We start from the raw sequence: 20,944 nt of genomic DNA, 5'->3' as shown, positions 1-20,944 counted from the left end.
CGAGGGCCGCTGGACTTCGCCAGCCAAGCGAATCCCTTTTTATGCATCGATTAAACCGACTGTGAAGAGAGTCACAACACAGCAACATTTGGGTTTCCTGGCCGCCAGACCGTGGCGGTTTTTAAACAAAGCCCTTGTCTGTGGCGGGCCAGGCTGGCGTGGAGACGCAGCGCATAGCTGGGAGTCGTTTGCCCGAGTTCTGTAGGTCGCTGTTTATTTTTTGGTCTAACGTTGGGCGACTCAAGAATGACATAGTATGATCAGTAGGTGCAAAAAAACATTCGCGATTTCCATACTGCTACAAAATATACACATATTATGCGATGTACTGTATGTTTTCATGTACGTCAGACAAAAGGAGAGATGGACAAGTGAGAGGGACTGTTTTTTTTTGGGGGGGGGGGGCAGGGGGGCACATTTCACAAACATCCTCAGTTCTCTCTCTCTGTCTCTCTCTCTCTGTGTCCCTGTCTCTCTCTCTGTCTCTCTCTCTCTCTGTGTCCCTGTCTCTCTTTCCAGATGCCCTGCAGTGATGTAATCGGCAGATTCTGCCATGCGGACATACCAGCCTGATGTAAGGCGTTAGAACCAGGGAGAAACACACCTCGGCGCTCCCAGAGCTCCCAGCGCAAACACTGACAGAAGAACCGGCACTTTACTGGACAAAAACATCACCAAACCAACCTTCTAGTAGTTTCTTTTGTCACTCAGAACTTGGCCAGAAGAGTATTTTTTTAGGTTCACGTTGTTGACAGGGTCCCTCGTCAAAGTATCTTGATACAGTTGCGACCCAAGAACCAGAAGGGCCAAGACTTTCTCATTATTCACCCCCACAGAATCCAAAGTTATTCAACTTTATTGCTCCATAAACAAAGGCCACTTTCTCTCCCTTGACTGAGTACTGGGAGCTCGTTGAAGATCTTCCAAATGCTCTTAAACTGGTCCGTTCAATGTTGGGGGGAAAAAGCTCTCATCCAAACCACCTCCAACATGGCAACGAGCTTCACAGAGACACACTGAGGTGATTCATTTTGACAATTAACTTAGAATTGGTTTCAGATTGCAAGTGAAAAGGATTGCACCCTGTACCAGGTCCCCACAGCTAATATTGACTTATTGAGCATTTTTTATATCGATATTTGATATTTATGGTCAAGCTTGATTAAATGAATCTGCGTAGGAGGCAAAGACAAGAAAAAAACACACAAAAGAACAGTGTATCCAGTAATATTACTGCTTATAAGGCTACTGTAGCTGTTAATATTAGATATTTGAACCGTACCGTACCACCCACTAAATCTGGTTTGTGCTCTAGTCCAGGTGTAGAGGTTCTGTTGTATCGTTCCTCATTTACAAGACCGTAACTCACTTAGAGCTGGCTATCCACACTGAGGAACGAGAAGAAAAGCAACTGTGAAAACAGAGAACATATTAAAAAGGGAGGAATGTTTTTACAATCAAACCCTCTTGAATAAAATGTCTACCGAAGGCCTTCAACGGAGAGCTACTGTACTTGTAAAAGTTCCCCGTGAACTCATTAACCAATACCGCGGGGCGCAGGTTCACCTCTGGCCTCGAGATGATATTAAACACTACGGCGCTAAAAAGGCGTAAACAAATCAATTTGTTTCAACAAATGATTTTCCCGTCGGGGGAAAAGCAAGGGGGCGGATGGGCGGCTGCCATTTTCCTTCCCTGCTAACTTCTAGTGATGTGGTTTTCCTGCGCATGAGGATTCTGAGGCGTGAGGAATGCTAGTCTGGAACGCGAAGCCGGCCAGTTGGCAGGAGGCGGACATCTTGCAGACAACATCCATCACGGCGGATATTTGTCATGTTAGACGCCTGATTGAGGGCACTGAGTTTTAGCGACCTCTCTGACTCCCTCGCTCCTAGCTGTGACGGGTGATACTCGTCTCTTCCCCCCTCTTCCTCATCCCCCACTGTCTCTCCCTCCCTCTCTCCTCCCTCCCTTCCGGCTACACCAGCTACTGCGGCAGCATTACCGAGGCTGACCTCTCCCTGCGTTTCTACACTTCTCCTTGTATTTTTGTCTAGGGAAGAGGGGCAAGCCCTCCGATAAAAATAAAGTCCATCTGAATTTAACGGTCTCTATTCTGTTGGTCCAGCTGTCAGCGATGGCGGAGCGACCCCCGCCAACCCCCAACCTCTAATATTTAAACCCTGAACAGACTTCTGGGATGCGATGGCCCCTCAAGCTGGTTAGAGGCATATTTCACACCATTTTATCTCTCCAGATAAGCCGGTCACTGTATATATATACAGCAGTGCCGTTGACTGGTGGAGTTAATGCCAGAGCTTTGGTCTGTAGTCACATGGGACGTATTCTCTGAATTCTGATCATGCACTGTGACTTTATTAGAGATAAGCGGCTTATCCTCGCTTAGTTCCCGGGGACGGCGCACACACTGGCGAGATGGCGGGGGGGTCGGTAGAAAGGAGTCCAGAGGATTCTCCCGGGGTTTACAACAGCCAACATAATGAGTAATGAGCACTGGGTCCTCTTTTCAAAAACACATCAATTGTGGCGCTAAACGATGCGAATCCGCCACTGTGTGAGTAAGTCTCTCGTCAGGTTATCTGGGGCAGCGTGTCGACTGGAAAGCAATTTTCGTTCGGAGGGAATATCTCCTGTAGAATCCCTTTAAAAGGGGGAACTCAAATAAAAACAAGGGCATTTGTATCTAGATTCATTTGTCTTTGGGGAAAACCCACAAATTGGACGATTTGGTACCATCTGGGTGGGCAAATTCTAGATGTGATTTAAAAAAATTCCTATACATCCCTAGATTATGTTTTGATATGATCAGACCTTCGTACGCTGATCTATAGTCACCTTTCCGCACCTTCCCCCCTACCAGCCTCATTTTTGCGATTTTCCGGAGGTATTGTACGGTAGGTGCCGATGGTTACCGTACAGTAGCTCGGCGTAGGAAGGTCTGATCGACTCAGGGTTTGTCTCTACATGTTCGGTAGACTCAGGTGCATAAAAAAGCATCCGTGATCATGTCTCTATCAGAACCACACCCCGAGCTGTGAGCCAATCTTGCTAAGATGAGCAAAATATGGCAGAATACTTATTTTGAAAACTTTAGGAGGTGATAACCACTAATAAGATACCAAACCAAAAGGTCTATCATATCAAAACATAATCACTGTGTGTGTGTGTGCGTATGTAAATGTGTGTGTGTGCGTATGTAAATGTGTGTGTGCGTATGTAAACGTGTGACTACTGCACTGCATGTGTGTGTGTGTGTGTGCGCACTGTGTGATAGGTGTGAATATGCGCACTCATCACTCCCCGTTCTTCGAATAGAAAAGAGGGTACAAGGTTAAGGTTAGGGCTTATTAAAGGTTAAGGTTAGAGTTAGGGGCGTCTCTTTACCTCCTCTGCATCTAGCAGAGGTCAAAGGTGAGGGCCGGCCACTGCTAACTCTGCTAAATACCTGCCCACGCATGGCACAGCCAAGCCGCCAAGAAGGTCCTGACCACACAGACTGTCTGAGAGAGACACAAGCCCTGTGTTGTAGTGAATGTGTGCCTCTAGGAGCTGTGATACCCTCCTACTGCAAACATACCATGGGGAAGAGAGAGAGAGAGGAAGACAGAGAGAGAGAAGAGAGAGGGAGAGAGAGAGAAAGAGAGGAAGACGGAGAGAGAGAGAGAAGAGAGAGAGAGAGAAAAGCCCTGTGTTGTAGTGCATGTGTGCCTCTAGGAGCTGTGATACCCTCCTACTGCAAACATACCATGGGGAAGAGAGAGAGAAGAGAGAGAGAAAGGAAGACAGAGAGAGAGAGAAGAGAGAGAGAGAGAGAGAGAGAGGAAGACAGAGAGAGAGAGAAGAGAGAGAGAGGAAGACAGAGAGAGAGAGAGAAGAGAGAGAAGAGAGAGAGAAAGAGAGAAGAGAGAGAAAGGAAGACAGAGAGAGAGAAGAGAGAGAGAGAGGAAGACAGAGAGAGAGAGAGAAGAGAGAGAGAGAGAAAGGAAGACAGAGAGAGAGAGGAGAGAGAGAGAAAGGAAGACAGAGAGAGAGAGAGAAGAGAGAGAAGAGAGAGAGAGAGAGAGAGAAGAGAGAGAGAGAAGAGAGAGAGGAAGACAGAGAGAGAGAGAGGAAGACAGAGAGAGAGACAGAGGGAGAGAAGAGAGAGAGAAAGGAAGACAGAAAGAGAGAGACAGAGAGAGAGAGAGAGAGAGAGAGAAAGGAAGACAGAGAGAGAGAGAGAAGAGAGAGAAAGGAAGACAGAGAGAGAGAGAGAAGAGAGAGAAAGGAAGACAGAGAGAGAGACAGAGACAGAGACAGAGAGAGAGAAGAGAGAGAGACAGAGAGAGAGAAGAGAGAGAGACAGAGAGAGAGAGAGAGAGACAGAGACAGAGACAGAGAGAGAGAAGAGAGAGAGACAGAGAGAGAGAGAGAGAGAGACAGAGAGAGAGAGAGAGCCAGAGAGAGTGGTCACAGCCTGGCCATAGAACCAGGCCCTCACAGGCAGAACTGTACCCAGAGGCCAGGCTGTGATTTTCTTCATTTTATCATCAACAGAATCTCACTTCTTACAACACTGTGAGAAATACAACGATTTGAGAGAGACTTTCTCTGATAAAATAGATAATATATCTTCTGAGTTCTTTCATCTCCCTGATTCTCAGAAACTGTCAAACCTACAGTACGTATGTGGAGAGAAAATATGTTGACTGTTGTCACACATTAAGAGAAAAAGCTTCTCTAGCAAACATTTCTGAGTGACTACATCTGTCAAATATATGACCAGTCCCCCATGTTATTATATTATAAACTGAATTGTTGTTCGATGGTTTTGATTACACTGTTGATATGTGTATATTATTGTATGTTACTTTCTTGTTGTTTGTCAATGTTGATGATTTTCGGTGCTGCATTGGCAATGTGTTTTTTCACCTGTCATGCCAATAAAGTTTATTTGAATTTGAGAGAGAGAGAGAGAGAGAGGGAGAGAGTGAGAGAGAGAGAGAGAGAGAGATAGAAACCAGCTGCTCCTGTGTTTACATGACTGTCTCTGGAGTGAGCTGAATATGGGCCAGCGGAGAGCGTCTGCAGATTGCCGTTGACACAGTATATCTATCTAAGCTGGTCCGCTCTCTCTCCCTCCCTCCCTCTCTCTCTCCCCCCTTTCTCTCCCTCCCTGTCTGTCTCTTCATCACTCTCTCTCTTCATCTCTCCCTCCCTCCCTCTCTCCCTCCCTGTCTCTCCTTGCCCCTCTCTGTCTCTTTCCCTGTCTCTCTCTTTCTCTCTGACTCCCCGTCTCTCCTCGCCTCTCTCTCCCTGTCTCTCTCTCTGTCTCTCTTTCCCCGTCTCTCTCTTTCTCTCTGACTCCCTGTCTCTCCTCGCCTCTCTCTCTCCCTGTCTCTCTCTCTGTCTCCTTCCCTGATTCTCTCTCCCTCCCTTCCTTTCTCTCCGACTCCCTGTCTCTCCTCGCCTCTCTCCCCCTGTCTCTCTCCCTCTTTCTTTCTCTCTCTCTCTCCCTGTCTCTCTCTCTCACTTTCCCCCTCTTTCTTTTTTTCTTTCTCTCCCTGTCTCTCTCTCCGTGTCCCTGTCTCTCTCTGTATCCCCCCTCTCTCTCTCTCTCTCTCCCTCTCTCCCTCCCCCTCTCTCTCTCCCCCTCTCTCTGATCTTTGTTGTCCTGATCTCTTTGACAACATCTTCTATCCTGGCTCTGCTGTCTGCAGGTAGTTTGTTCTTAAAAGGTGCTTTCATACGTTGGTCACATGATCAGACCAAACACCAGGACACGCCCCCACACATTCACAGGTGTGGCTCACCGTCCGGGTCCAAAAAAGAGGCCATTCGCACCAGTAGGGTGAGGTCAACGCAAGGTCATCTCTTTGTTTTGACTGACAAAAATAAACAGTGATATAGAGTTGCTGTTTTGCGAGGCAGGCGTTTAAACGGTTCTCGCCACGGGGACCGCCAAACGAGAATGAAGACATCGCCAGAGCGTCGGGGGGTTCCACGCCGGGTGGTTCCACGTCAGGGGGTTCCATGCTGGGTGACGGGCCCGCGTAAAATGTTGCTAGCCCGTCAAATAAATACAACGCCGTCTGTCTACTGTTGCTAAGCTCCAAACTGGGCCAGTGAGAAAGCTAGAAGTCTGGCTAGAGCAGGATCACAGGAAAGAGTGTGTGTGTGTGTGTGTGTGTGTGTGTGTGTGTGTGTGTGAGAGAGAGAGAGAGGAGGGAGAGAGAGAGAGGAGGAGGGGGGGAGATTGAGTGAGAGAGAATGAGGGAAAGAGAGAAGATATAAACAGGAGATCTGATTTCAGTCTCGGTGAAGTATGTGGAGCGGCCGGGTGTGCTGGCTGGCGATGTCTGCGTAATCACGGCGCTCTTCTCCTCCTCCTCCTCCTCCTCCTCCTCCTCCTCCTCTTCCCCCTTCTCCTCCTCCTCCTCCTCTCTTACAGGGGAATGCTTACAAGAGCATGCTCAGTCTGAACTATCACAGAGGAGATCTTGCTTATTTCTGCGTAAACAGTTCGTTCTAGGCAGCGGCTCTGATTGGTAGCGTCGGTTTTCAGCGTTGTTCTAGCGACGCTTTTCGAGGAGAGAGGGGCAGTGTGTCATTCTCTCTCACCCCGAACCCTCATCCACTCCTCACCCTGAACCCTCATCCACTCCTCACCCTGAACCCTCATCCACTCCTCACCCTGAACCCTCATCCACTCCTCACCCTGAACCCTCATCCACCCACTCCTCATCCTCCTCACCCTGAACCCTCATCCACTCCTCACCCTGAACCTCATCCACTCACTCCTCATCCTGAACCCTCATTCACCCACTCCTCATCCTGAACCCTCATCCACTCACTCCTCATCCTCCTCACCCTGAACCCTCATCCACTCCTCACCACTCCTCACCTTAAACACTCATCCACTCCTCACCCTAAACACTCATCCACCCACTCCTCATCCACTCTTCACCCTAAACCCTCATCCACCCACTCCTCATCCACTCCTCACCCTAAACCCTCATCCACCCACTCCTCATCCACCCCTCATCCACTCCTCACCCTGAATCCTCAAAAAAGCAGATGGGGAAATTGAGTGTAAATAAAAGCGCGTGGGACAGATATATTAGTCACGGTACAAATGATTACAGGACACGGCGAGTCATTTTAAAAATGGAGAACGTTCCTTCTGGCCGGCGTGACTCAGCCTGCTGGGGCTTCCCCAGAGAGAAAGTGGAGAAAGAAAAACCCACACAGCTTTAGCCCCCTCTTAAATAAGCGACTCCAAGTTATAATTGTCATTCCTATCTGGCGCTCGGCGTGTTTTACTGGGACTGTCGAAGGGGTCAGGGATCGGCAGACACTGAAGTCATACATTACAGCAGCGTCCATCGTACAGTCTCCATTACGGAAACAGGGGCTATAACATTAGGAACTTCATTTCCCCTCACGGTTTACCGAGCGAGCGCCAGCGAACGTCCTCAAAACGTCCTCAAACCATCCTGCTGTGGACGTGGGTCTGAGAGGGAGGGCGAACGTCCTCAAACCGTCCTGCTGTGGACGTCGTGGGTCTGAGAGGGAGGCGAACGTCCTCAAAGCGTCCTCCTGTGGACGTGGGTCTGAGAGGGAGGTCGAACGTCCTCAAAGCGTCCTGCTGTGGACGTGGGTCTGAGAGGGAGGGCGAATGTCCTCAAACCGTCCTGCTATGGACGTGGATCTGAGAGGGAGGTTGAACGTCCTCAAACCGTCCTGCTATGGACGTGGGTCGGAGAGGGAGGCGGGCGGCCGGCCCTCACGTTGACCGGCTGGAGCCGGAGGCTTCAGAGTCCAGGGGCCTGGAAGAGACACCTGGAGAGACACCTGCGCTCTCTGCTTCCAATCGCCTCGCTCCTCTCTCCCCTCACGTCTCCAAGCAGACGAGGAGAAAACAAAAAGGGGCCCCGTGACCTCCCTCTCCCAGCGCAGAGGGGCTCGTCTTGGCCCCTCCGGCAGGACCAGTAGCGTTCCTCAAGAGTTCTCCTGTCTGGATCGGGTTCTATGCAACAGCTGTCGCACACACACACACACACACACACACAGCAATACCAACGTCTCCCCCTCTCAAGCCCCCCCTCCTTGCGTAATCCGAATGCAGGAGTCGGGTCTAGCTAGCTAACACCTCCCGGTCACGACAGACCGCATGGTCCAGACCCCTTCAGCTCCTCTTTGATCTCCTCGGGGAAAACCTGAGCCAACAAATCCCCCCTCTGTTTGCCCCTCGGGCGTCCGGGCGGCCCGTCAGGGGGTTCTGAGATCAGCTTCTGAGGGAAAAGTTAAATAAAGCAACCGCTAGAGCAAATAGCTAAACGAACCTGATTATTCATCGTCGACGTTACAACATTCCCCTCTGATATCTTTTTCTTTGACCGTTCCAAAGTTCACCAAAGCTGGCTATTTCGTAAGATAGCATTTGAGCTGCTGAACCATAGTGACGGCCATTACAGTAACACAAATCTGTCTGTAATGATGTAATGTACATCTGTCTTCGATGATTTATGTGTTGGACTACAAAGATGGAGAGAAAGTGTCTTTGATGATTAATGTGTTGGACTACAAAGATGGAGAGAAAGTCTTCAGCTTAGCTTAATGCGTACTGTTGTAGTCGTTTGTCGCTAACTCTCTGATTATGCACTTAAAAGTAATACCGTAAGTAAAAGTCACTGTTTAAATGCGTGTCCCTAATGTATCAACATTTTAGGCATTCTAGGAAGTTTTAGACAGGTTTTAAAAATGAATAGAAGTGTACGGGATAGACAGTAAAAACTAAACTGTGACAGTGACTACCTGCACACTGAACAACGGATAACACCATGTATGAACTCCTGCTGAGGTATCGATCGGTAGAAATTAGTTTAAAAATAGCGACCGATCACTTGAAATGTCTTTGAGAGAGAGAGACATTGTATAAGTTTGAGTTCAGTTTTGACGACCACTCTTGTGGAAAAATAGTTCCTCCTCCGGGACTCTTCCTCCCGGCGCTCCCAGGACCAGCCTTGCTCCTCCTCCTGGAGCTCTTCCTCCCGGACATTTGCTATCATTGGTGCGCTGGCTTACAGCCACGCACAAAAAAACAGGTTTGTTTTTGAAGTTTCATTCACTGTGATTACTCTTGACAAGGCATGGGGCCTTTTCACCGTGTCCGACGCGATTGCGAGGCTCTCCGGCCTTCTGCTGTGGTGACCGTCCAAACAAACCAGCAAGCCAACTACAGCGGGGTGTCCAGCAACTTCCCCCTTTTTTAAGACCCTCTAAGTGGTTCGACGCTGGCAGCCGTGCTCGCTAGCCAGATAACCCACGGTAGCGTCGGCGCAGTGGGAGTCCCCCTGTACCGCACTTCAACAGAGATGAGTTTGTTCAGTTCACGTGTGGCTAATTGCTAATTGGCTAAGTTGCTATTCTCTCCAGGGCACCGAGAGCCCGCCAGTATGATTGTCCACAGCTGAAGGCTCAGGGCAGCTCGGTGGTTCTTTGACAGAGAACGCCATTGTGACTCCATTACCAATAAACCGTGAAGGGGCGGAGCCAAAAGACGGATTTGGTTAAAGAGTAACGGATGAAACCGGACGTCCCAAACATTCTCCTAACGTCAACACAAAAGCGCACAGGACTCCACCGCATGTTGAGGTGTGTGTGTGTGTGTGTGTGTGTGTGTGTGTAGGGGGGGTGACTCACTGTTGCTGGACGACGCGCTGTGGCCGGACCAGGTGGGGGGCGGCCTGTTGGAGAGTCAGCCTCATGTTGCTGACCGCCACGGGGGCGTAGCCCTGGGCTGGGGGCCCCTGCTGAGGGATGGGCCTCTGGGGGACCATGTTGTGCCCGTTGGCGTGCCCGTTGGCGTGCCCGTTGGCGTGGCCGTTCCCAGGCAGGCCGGGGTAGGGGGAGGTGGGCGCCGTCCTCTGCTCGCACGCCTTGCCCTTCGACCCCTGCTTGCAGACGCAGTGTTGGGGCCTCAGGCACATCCCTCCATTCTGGCACTGGGGCACACAGTTGGCTGGAGAGAGAGAGAGAGAGAGAGAGAGAGAGAGAGAGAGAGAGAGTTGAGAGGGAGAGAGAGAGAGAGAGAGAGAGAGAGAGAGAGAGAGAGAGAGAGAGAGAGAGAGAGAGAGAGAGAGAGAGAGAGAGAGAGAGAGAGAGAGAGAGAGAGAGAGAGAGAGGGAGAGAGGGAGAGAGAGAGGAAGAATGACGATGTGAACATTTACAGGCAAACATACAGACACACAAAAGACATACACATAGACAGACACAGACATACAATGTACATAGAACACACACACACACACACTCCAGAGGCAGACACAATATGGTGTGTTAAATGCCACTGGTGTGATGTAATCTCAGGGAGCTCTCTGGTAGCTATTTTCAGTTTTTTTATGGAGGAAACATGGTGCCACATAGTCACACAAACGATCAAGTGCACCTCTATGAGAAAGAGAGGGAGGGAGAAGCTTTCTCTAGGGCTACACCTATAGTCCTGACAGAACTGTGTATAAATACACAAATATATACTCCTGACAAGACTATATAAATACACATATATACTCCTGACAAGACTATATAAATACACACATATATACTCCTGACAGGACTATATAAATACACATATATACTCCTGACAAGATTATATAAATACACATATATACTCCTGACAGAACTGTGTATAAATACACACATATATACTCCTGACAAGACTATATATAAACACACATATATACTCCTGACAAGACTATATATAAACACACACATATACTCCTGACACAACTGTGTATAAATACACATATACTCCAGACAGGACTGTGTACACACACACACATATACTTCTGACAAGACTATATATAAATACACACATATACTCCTGACAGAACTGTGTATACACACACATATACTCCTGACAAGACTATATAAACACACATATATACTCCTGACAAGACTATATATAAATACACATATATACTCCTGACAGGACTGTGTATAAATACACACATATACTCCTGACAAGACTATATATAAATACACATATATACTCCTGACAAGACTATATATAAATACACACACAGTATATACTCCTGAATGTACCCACACCTCTCCCACAGTGTGAATGTACCCCACACCTCTCTCCCACAGTGTGAATGTACCCCACACCTCTCCCACAGTGTGAATGTACCCCACACCTCTCCCACAGTGTGAATGTACCCCACACCTCTCCCACAGTGTGAATGTACCACACACCCCTCAGTGTGAATGTACCCCACACCTCTCTCACAGTGTGAATGTACCCCACACCTCTCCCCCAGTGTGAATGTACCCCACACCTCTCCCGCAGTGTGAATGTACCCCACACCTCTCCCACAGTGTGAATGTACCCCACACCTCTCCCACAGTGTGAATGTACCCCACACCTCTCTCTGTGTGAATGTACCCCACACCTCTCCCACAGTGTGAATGTACCCCACACCTCTCCCACAGTGTGAATGTACCCCACACCTCTCCCCCAATGTGAATGTACCCCACACCTCTCCCCCAGTGTGAATGTACCCCACACCTCTCTCTGTGTGAATGTACCCCACACCTCTCCCCCAGTGTGAATGTACCCCACACCTCTCTCCCAGTGTGAATGTACCCCACACCTCTCTCACAGTGTGAATGTACCCCACACCTCTCTCCCACAGTGTGAATGTACCCCACACCTCTCCCCCAGTGTGAATGTACCCCACACCTCTCCCCCAGTGTGAATGTACCCCACACCTCTCCCACAGTGTGAATGTACCCCACACCTCTCCCGCAGTGTGAATGTACCCCACACCTCTCCCCCAGTGTGAATGTACCCCACACCTCTCCCACAGTGTGAATGTACCTCACACCTCTCCCACAGTGTGAATGTACCCCACACCTCTACTACAGTGTGAATGTACCCACACCTCTCCCCCAGTGTGAATGTACCTCACACCTCTCTCTCAGTGTGAATGTACCCTCACACCTCTCCCCCAGTGTGAATGTACCCCACTCCTCTCCCCCAGTGTGAATGTACCCCACACCTCTCCCACAGTGTGAATGTCTGACAGAGCTTTACTCAAGCAGAGGCCCTGCAACCAATCACAACACACCTGCGCCCAATGACATCATGTGAGAGAGAGAAAGAAAGAGTGTGCCTGTGTGTGTGTGTGTGTGTGTGTGTGTGTGTGTGTACGTGTACAAGGAAGGCTAGCAGGTAGTCTGTAATTACACTGGGCTCCATTCTGTAGGCACAGGGCCGGGACTGTCATCTTTTAATTATAACGCCTGCCTAACACACACACACACACACACACACACACACACACACACACACACACACACACACCACACACACACACCTACTCCAGGATTTGCAAAGGGTCTGGGTCTTACTATCAGATGTGGGTCAGTATCCCAAACACAGATACAATCTTTAGATTATTAAAAAGGCTCTCTGAAACTACCGTAAATCCTCTAATAGCCTGTATTCAATTATAGGACGGGTCTCTTATAATGGCCGGGGGCACGGTCAACACGGACAGATACAGGCCGGGTCAGAACGTGAGGGGGAAAAAATCTCTGCGCTTTGGGGTAGTTTTGGTTGCTAGGCACGTTGTTTGCAGTGGTAACAAACATGGCGCCGACCAGAAGAAAGTTTGATGTGAAATTGAAAGAGAGAGCTTTGCAGTGTGCTGCAGAACATTCGGGAGAGCGAGCTGCAAAGCACTCTGGGATCGACCCGAAGAGAATCAGATACTGGAGGAAGAAGAAGGATATATATATATATATATACACACACACACGCATATATGCGCATATATGCCGTCCGTTTAAATCTAGAACAAACTGTTTTGTTTTGTTTTACTATGTATTCCGTTTTTCAGCACTTAGAGCTTGGACAACATTTGCAAGATAAAAGTATTTTGCAGAACATTTCTTAACTTTCGTTTAACCTCTCATACTTTTCTTCAAATTACCCTGCCTGTCCACCTCCTACACAATACTGTAAGTAGGACAGAGATGGCAACACTTGGCTACATGCTGACTCAAGCATTTTGAGCCTCAATGGCTGGTTCTGTTAGAGCTCATTATTGTGCTTCTGGCTGTCACTGAGATACGGGGCGACACATTTAACTCGGCTGCTGTGAAGTCAATGGAAAGGACTGACTGAGGGTTCACTTGGCGTGTGAAAAGCCCAAGTCTATTAAGACATTCCTGTTTCTGGGTGTTGCGTCGTGAGCGGTCCCCTCTTCCCCACCCGCTCCGCTCGCACTCGACGACCTGTGAATTCTCCACGACAGAAGTGACCGTTGAAGTTTCCCCTCAGTCGACACGGATAATAAAACGCAGGTTTCCTCAAGTCTGTTGTCTCGTTCCGTCGTTTATCAGACGGAATAGCTGGTTTTCTTGATAAGAATTACACTCCCTACTTCTCTCTTCTAGCGAATGAAAAGAGTCTGATGTTGGCAGGCACCCACCAATCCCAGAGAAACGCAAAGTATGCTTGCGTAGAGGAGGTGAAACACATACCTGAGAGCCCGGAGTTACCAAAGAAAGCCAGAAGGACAACCTAGAGTAATCAGTAGGGGAACAACTGAATAGGGGATCTAGGAAGCAAATAAAACCGAGACAGTCAGTAGGACTTTATGAAAGGAATGCAAGAAGTACAAAACTAGTGTATTTGCGCAGATATTACGTGGGAGTTGCCTGCAATGTAAAGTACCCCCTTTTAAAGGACTTAAACTGAGCCATTTTAGGATGGTTTTTCAGCTAAACTACCCTGGAGCATCCTTGAGGATGAGAGGAGCATGCTGAGACAGAAAGAAACCATTTTAAGCCTGCGGTATCCCATCCACATACCGTAACGATCTGGCGGCCTGGCCACATACCGTCAGCTTTCCCTATCCTATCCACATACCGTAACGATCTGGCGGCCTGGCCTATCCCATCCAGATACCGTAAATATATGTCTTCTTAACCTTATCCCATCCACATACCGTTACGATCTGGATGCTTTGCCTATCCCGTCCACATAACGATCTAGCTTCCTGACATGTCTTCTCAACACAAAGACAGGAGACGGATTCAAATATATTAAAATGGCTGATCTCACGTTCTCTTAATTGCAGGGAGTTTCAAGCCACCTCTATTTCTTTTTTTTAAAGGATCTTCATGAAAAATTAATCCAGTTCCTCCACCTAAGTGAAATATTTCGAAGAGAAGACAACGGAAGTCAACAGTGGTTACGTTGGCGTGGTGCAGGGTAATCGCTGAAGGTATACAGCTGTGAGCTCTAACACTTTGCTTATACTTCATCGGTCAAGCTGATATTCCACTTAGGTTGAAGCTAAAGCTTCTAACCTCTTATTTTAAGACTTGGTTCACTCAAGGTTGCGACTACAGAGCGCTGACTATTCTCCTTAGCGATCCAGTAATCACATGCCACTTGACCACCGGAGTTTTCTAGAACAAACTGGATAAAAACTTGGAATGTTTCCTCATCATCGCAATTGAATAACAGTCCATTACATGGACAGAGAGGAGAGTTTGTCTGAATCACATGGTCTAGAATCTATGAATGCCATGAAAACAAACCAAAAAAGGAAAACATTTTCAAAAGGCGATGCCCTTATATAAACACATCTGCCGTAGCTAAAACAGCCAGGAGTAATGATACCGTCTCGTCATTATTATAAATCAGTTGTTGTTGCCTAGTTCTTTGCCATTACTTCATTAGCATACTTTCCTGCTTTCTGGTTGTCTAATTTTTACCGTCTAAATCTGTTTTTTGAAGTAGGGCTAGCTCGGCGTTTAAGGCCTCTTAAGCCTTGGGTATGTGTTGTTTGTGGTTTACAGCAACATGGAAATGATCCAGGATTAAAAACACTGACGGTAACATTGGATAGGCTAAGGTTTTCACAGCTAAAAAAAAAAAGGTCCGTCTCTAGGAGGCTGGAGGTTAGAGGCTGGAGGTTAGAGGCTTGAGATTGGAGGTTAGAGGCTGGAGGTTAGAGGCTAGAGTTTGGAGGTTAGAGGCTGGAGGTTAGAGGCTGGAGGTTAGAGGTTAGAGGCTGGAGGTTAGAGGCTGGATGTTGGAGGCTGGAGGTTAGAGGTTGGAGGTTAGAGGCTGGAGGTTAGAGGCTGGAGGTTAGAAGCTGGAGGTTAGAGGCTGGAGGTTGGAGGCTGGAGGTTAGAGGCTGGAGGTTAGAGGCTGGAGGTTAGAAGCTGGAGGTTAGAAGCTGGAGGTTAGAAGCTGGAGGTTAGAGGCTGGAGGTTAGAGGCTGGAGGTTAGAGGTTGGAGGTTGGAGGCTGGAGGTTAGAGGTTGGAGGCTGGAGGTTAGAGGCTGGAGGTTAGAGGTTAGAGGAAGGAGGTTGGAGGCTGGAGTTTGGAGGTTGGATGTTAGAGGCTGGATGTTAGAGGCTGGAGTTTGGAGGTTAGAGGCTGGAGGTTAGAGGCTGGAGGTTGGAGGCTGGAGGTTAGAGGCTGGAGGTTAGAGGCTGGAGGTTGGAGGCTGGAAGTTAGAGGCTGGAGGTTGGAGGCTGGAGGTTTGAGGCTGGAGTTTGGAGGTTAGAGGATGGAGGTTAGAGGTTGGAGGCTGGAGGTTAGAGGCTGGAGGTTAGAGGCTGGAGTTTGGAGGCTGGAGGTTAGAGGCTGGAGGTTGGAGGCTGGAAGTTAGAGGCTGGAGGTTGGAGGCTGGAGGTTAGATGTTAGAGGTTGGAGGCTGGAGGTTAGAGGCTGGAGTTTGGAGGTTAGAGGCTGGAGGTTAGAGGCTGGAGGTTGGAGGCTGGAGGTTAGAGGCTGGAGGTTAGAGGCTGGAGGTTGGAGGCTGGAGGCTGTTGGCGTCACTGGCGAGCTGAAAGAGCACTTTATGCCCAGTTGCCCCAGAGCCATGTGAACGGCGCTGCCAGTACAAACAATACGTATTTCCATGAAGAAACTCTTTTGTTAGCGCGTTGAGGTGAGGATGGGTGTGGGGGAGAGGGTGGGGGTGAGGGTGGGTGTGGGGGAGATCTCCCCGGAGTGACAACCTCATCAAACATTAAGCAGGGTTGAAACGCCGGTCTATCTCCAGCGACGGGAGAGGTGGAGAAAAGAAAAGAGCTCGCGTTGAAAAAACTAATTGAGCTGAAGATATATAGGAAGAACTTAGAGGTATCCATAAAACATTTGACTGACTACAGACCAGGAGTGAGTTATTATCACGTTTTTCCACGGACCCGCTACGAGAACGAGGGAATCCAAGCGTATATGTTGTCCGCTTACACTGATTCATTACGTGTTGTTCGCTTACACTGATTCATTCATCATTCTAGGATGATTCATCACAGTTATGGCTCGTTTTCCACAGCGGCCCATATGGAGATTAATAGTAATGAGACTGAAGCTTTCTCCACACAGAGCCTCCCACTGTGAGACACTGTAAATATTAACATCGGGAAGAGTGGAAACACGATGGACACTGGGAGCTTAGGTTTTGAAGGACTCCTGGCGATTCTCCCTGAAGGAGCTTCTCTACCAGCAATATAAATCCACTGATATATCTACCTGGATCTTTTGAACATTTTCCTCTCACTTTATGTACGACAGCACTCCTTAATTCTGCGCCGTTTCCTCCCTGATTCCAGTCCTGTCCTCCTCTTAACTCCTGCATCTAGCTGGAGTCTTACCCTCGCATCAAAGGGGCCAATCAAAAGCCGTGGGCGCTGCAGGAAGCTCAACTATTGGTTCTCCTCCAGGAAGTCTTGCGCCTAGCCCGTGTACACAGCAGCCGCTCCCAGGGCATGGCAGGACCAGAACCTCAGACCCAGCCTCAGAGACCCAGGGCATGGCAGTACCAGAACCTCCAGCCCAGCCTCCCCTCAGAGACCCAGAGCCAGGGCATGGCAGGACCAGAACCTCCAGCCCAGCCTCAGAGCCCCAGGGCATGGTAGGACCAAGGCAAGGCAAGGCAAGTTTATTTATATAGCACATTTCAGCCACAGGGCAATTCAAGGTGCTTTACATGAGACATTAAAAGCATTAAAACAAAAAGCAAGACATTATAGACATTTAAAACAAAAGGCAGGACAAATTAAAAGCATTAAAACAAAAAGCAAGTCATTATAGACATGTAAACAAAAAGCAGGACAAATAGAATACAGGAATAAAAGTTACAGTGCAGTATACTGATAAACATAGCTCCTCTTAGAAAGCAGTGGCAAAAAGAAAAGTCTTCAGGCTTGTTTTAAAAGAACCAAGAGTTGCAGCAGACCTGCAGTTTTCTGGAAGTTTGTTCCAGATATGTGGAGCATAAAAACTGAATGCTGCTTCTCCATGTTTTGTTTTAACTCTGGGGACAGAAAGCAGACCTGTGCCAGACGACCTGAGGGGTCTGGATGGTTCATAGCATATGAGCAGATCAGAGATATATTTTGGCCCTAGACCATTCAGTGCTTTATAAACCAACAGCAGTATTTTAAAGTCAATTCTTTGACAGACAGGAAGCCAGTGTAAAGACCTTAGTACTGGTGTGATATGCTCCACTTTCTTAGTCTTAGTGAGGACTCGAGCAGCAGCGTTCTGAATCAGCTGCAGCTGTCTGATCGATTTTTTAGAGAGACCTGTATACATGCCGTTACAGTAGTCGAGTCTACTGAAGATAAACCAGAACTTCCGGTCCAGCCTCAGAGCCCCAGGGCATGGCAGGACCAGAACCTCCAGCCTCAAAGACCCAGCGCCAGGGCATGGCAGGACCAGAACCTCCGACCCAGCCTCCCCTCAGAGACCCAGGACATGGCAGGACCAGAACCTCCGCCCCACCCTCCCCTCAGAGACTCAGCCCCAGGGGACACAGCCAGAGTGTGGGAACCCCACTGAGAAAAATGAGGTCCCACGGAAAAAAACATGGATGTTATCAACAGGCCAGTTACAGCGACGTTAATGACCCACAGCCAGCTAAACACTGGACTCTAAACACACATACAAACACACACACACACACACACACGCACACACACAGGGTCCTCTAGTACACACACATACCAAGGTGGAGGTATGGGGCCAATTACCCACATGACCCTGGGGGTCACGGACGTAAAAACGTCAGCTCCCCTGGCCTCTCCCGGGGGGTCCGACAGACCCCCTGCCCCCCCCTGAGAACGAACGCCGTCTGACCGTTATATAACAAGCTGGCGAAGCTCGCCGTCCAATATGGGAGCGATCCAGCCAGCGGGGTCCGAGCCAAGAGGTTTTAATACACTCCTCCCTCAACAACCCCCCCCCCCCTCCAGTCCCTCCCCCATGCCCAGTTACGTCCTATAGCAATAACACTGCTCTCATGACTGGACAGCGCCGGGGGCCCGAACGCCGGGGGCCCGAACGCCGACAGGCCCGCCATTGTTCCCCCAGGTGGGCCGAGACCACAGACACCGGCCGTACACCCGAGTTATTTATACAGAGCGGCACAGAACGCAGCTGTTCTCCGTCCGTCACTACGAATCACCCCGAGGTGCCTTCACAAACGCCTGAGGAAAAATATATTACGGAGGTCCGGCCGAGCTTCCAAGTGGGGCAGAGGGGAGCGTGGCGCTGTGTTAAGGGAGGGGGTTTACTGGGGAGGGATGGTGGGAGGTGGCACGGGGACGCCAGGGCGCCACAGGAGTGAGGCCTCGCTCTCTAGGTCCTCCACGGGACGCCAGGGCGCCACAGGAGTGAGGCCTCGCTCTCTAGGTCCTCCACGGGACGCCAGGGCGCCACAGGAGTGAGGACACGCTCTCTAGGTCCTCCACGGGACGCCAGAGCGCCACAGGAGTGAGGACTCGCTCTCTAGGTCCTCCAACGGACGCCAGAGCGCCACGGGAGTGAGGACTCGCTCTGTACGGTTCCAAAGGAAGACGCGACGCCAGGTGCCAGATCAAGAAAAAAACGCGGCGTGCTCAGCCAATCAAAGGCGTGCTCAGCCAATCAAAGGCGTGCTCAGCCAATCAAAGGCCGTCATCCAGAGTTGAAAAGGTTTTGGCGCCTAAAGTGGATAGCTCTTGTTCAGTGGTGGCTGTGGCACTGTAGTGTAGTGTAGTGTAATGTGTGTGTGTGTGTGTGTGTGTGTGTGTGTACAGTATACTTACGCTTGGTGCAGCGTTGCGACCCAGGCGCTTTGCTCCATCCGTGACAGCACTGCCCTCCACAGACGTTAACCCTGCAAACACAGCCGTCATCCACACGTCATCCCAGCGCTGTCATCCGCACATCGTCGTCACACTCCGGTTGAGACACAATCCCACACATACGCAAATCTTAGAATATATACAAAGTACAAACATGTCTCTCACTACCACAGACACACACACACACACACACACACACACACACACACACACACACACTCAACGCGAGTGCACGTTGGCCTGTCTGGTCACCTCTCCCCTCCGGTCTGAGCTGAGTCAGTAAAACAGAGCTACGTTAGTTGTGGTATCTGGAGTTTCCATTCATGGGAGGTGGATTTCAGAGGCCCTGGCCACAGCTGACAGGGGAGATGTGCTCACTATAGTGGTGCTCACACACTAGGACCCAGGGGACACTGAGAGTAGGGGGCCCTAAGACTAGGGGAGCCTGAGACTAGGGGACCGTGAGACTAGGGGACCCTGAGACTGAGGGACCCTGAGACTAGGGGACCATGAGACTAGGGGGCCATGAGACTAGGGGACCCTGAGACTAGGGGACCATGAGACTAGGGGACCATGAGACTAGGGGACCATGAGACTAGGGGACCCTGAGACTAGGGGACCATGAGACTAGGGGACCATGAGACTAGGGGGCCCTGAGACTAGGCGACCCTAAGACTAGGCGACCCTAAGACTAGGCGACCCTAAGACTAGGGGGCCCTAAGACTGGGTGACCCTGAGACTAGGGCCCAGCAAATTCAGGTCATATTATTCAGCACTGTTTATGATTAGCTATTGTAGTTCTTTAGCTTTTTAGGCAAACAAAAACGTAGCCTATCATGGATGACACATCACATAATTGACTGTTATTCTAAATAGGAAAACTTTTAAAACATGTTTCATCATATTTCTATAACAAAATGGCTCTATAATCGTAGCAGTGAGGTGGAGGCTATTCAATAACCCCGTATATAGGGTTCACGGGTGAAGATAGTTACAAAAAATTGCTCATATTTTGTTAGGCGGCCTTTTTAATATGCATCTGTCAGATTTACGCATATACTTTGGTCATCCAGTCTTCTCCAAAGTCACAATGGTCTATAGGCTAATCTTAAGAGCAATTCAAGTCGCAAAACTCATGAAGTGGAATGCATTCTAGTATAAAATTAAATATTATCATAGGTGTGCTGTTTGTCTTACCCTGATAGTTTCATCTGGTGACTCTGGTGAACGCTGCCTGTGTGCCGGATGACTTGCTGATGCTGTGTGAACTCCTGGCGAAGCGGGATCGGGTTCGCCTGGTTCCCCATCCTGCGGGTTCGGCTCTGACCACCGAAGCTGGCCGTCAGCTCCACATTATAGGAGTGGGGCTGCCCCGTCGCCCCGGAGCGCGAAGAAATCGAGCTCACATGCACCCGGTCCGAGCCACTGGGCCCCGGCTGCAACACGTAGAACTTCCTAAAACCACTCTGATCCGTGGAGATAAATGCAGGGGAAACGAATAAACCTATAGAAAATACGAGGTCCCATCTGAGCCAAGACATGTCCACTCCGTATCCGAAAAGAACACCTACAACTTTAAATTTCCTCTCTGGAGAGTCTGGACTTTTACGCTCGGTCCGTGTATGAATAACACAATTCTCCCGTGACTTTATCAAAAGTGAAAAAGATATATATCCCTTAGCATATTCGTCTATGCCCCGACATCCAGAGAGATTGGAAAAAACAAGATCTAAAAAAAAGTAGGCTACTTATTAAAAACTGAAAATTAAAAAGACAT

General features: G+C 49.2%; 1 protein-coding gene across 1 annotated transcript in view; it reads right to left on the bottom strand.

Moving 5' to 3' along the window:
* The window catches only part of ltbp1 (latent transforming growth factor beta binding protein 1), a gene marked incomplete at both ends in the record, with an annotated part of 94,939 nt that extends 74,231 nt beyond the window's left edge, over positions 1–20,708 (bottom strand). Inside the window, 3 exons of the mRNA XM_084460916.1 lie at positions 9,706–10,024; positions 19,129–19,199; positions 20,365–20,708. Of these exons, the coding sequence (XP_084317042.1) occupies positions 9,706–10,024; positions 19,129–19,199; positions 20,365–20,708 (734 nt within the window). The remainder of the gene's footprint in view (positions 1–9,705; positions 10,025–19,128; positions 19,200–20,364) is intronic.
* Positions 20,709–20,944: the final 236 nt, after the last annotated feature.

The sequence above is a fragment of the Borostomias antarcticus genome, assembly GCF_949987555.1.
Source record: "Borostomias antarcticus genome assembly, chromosome: 34".
Taxonomy (NCBI): domain Eukaryota; kingdom Metazoa; phylum Chordata; class Actinopteri; order Stomiiformes; family Stomiidae; genus Borostomias; species Borostomias antarcticus.
Note: the sequence above shows the minus strand (reverse complement) of the source record. Positions and strands in the feature narration are given on the sequence as shown.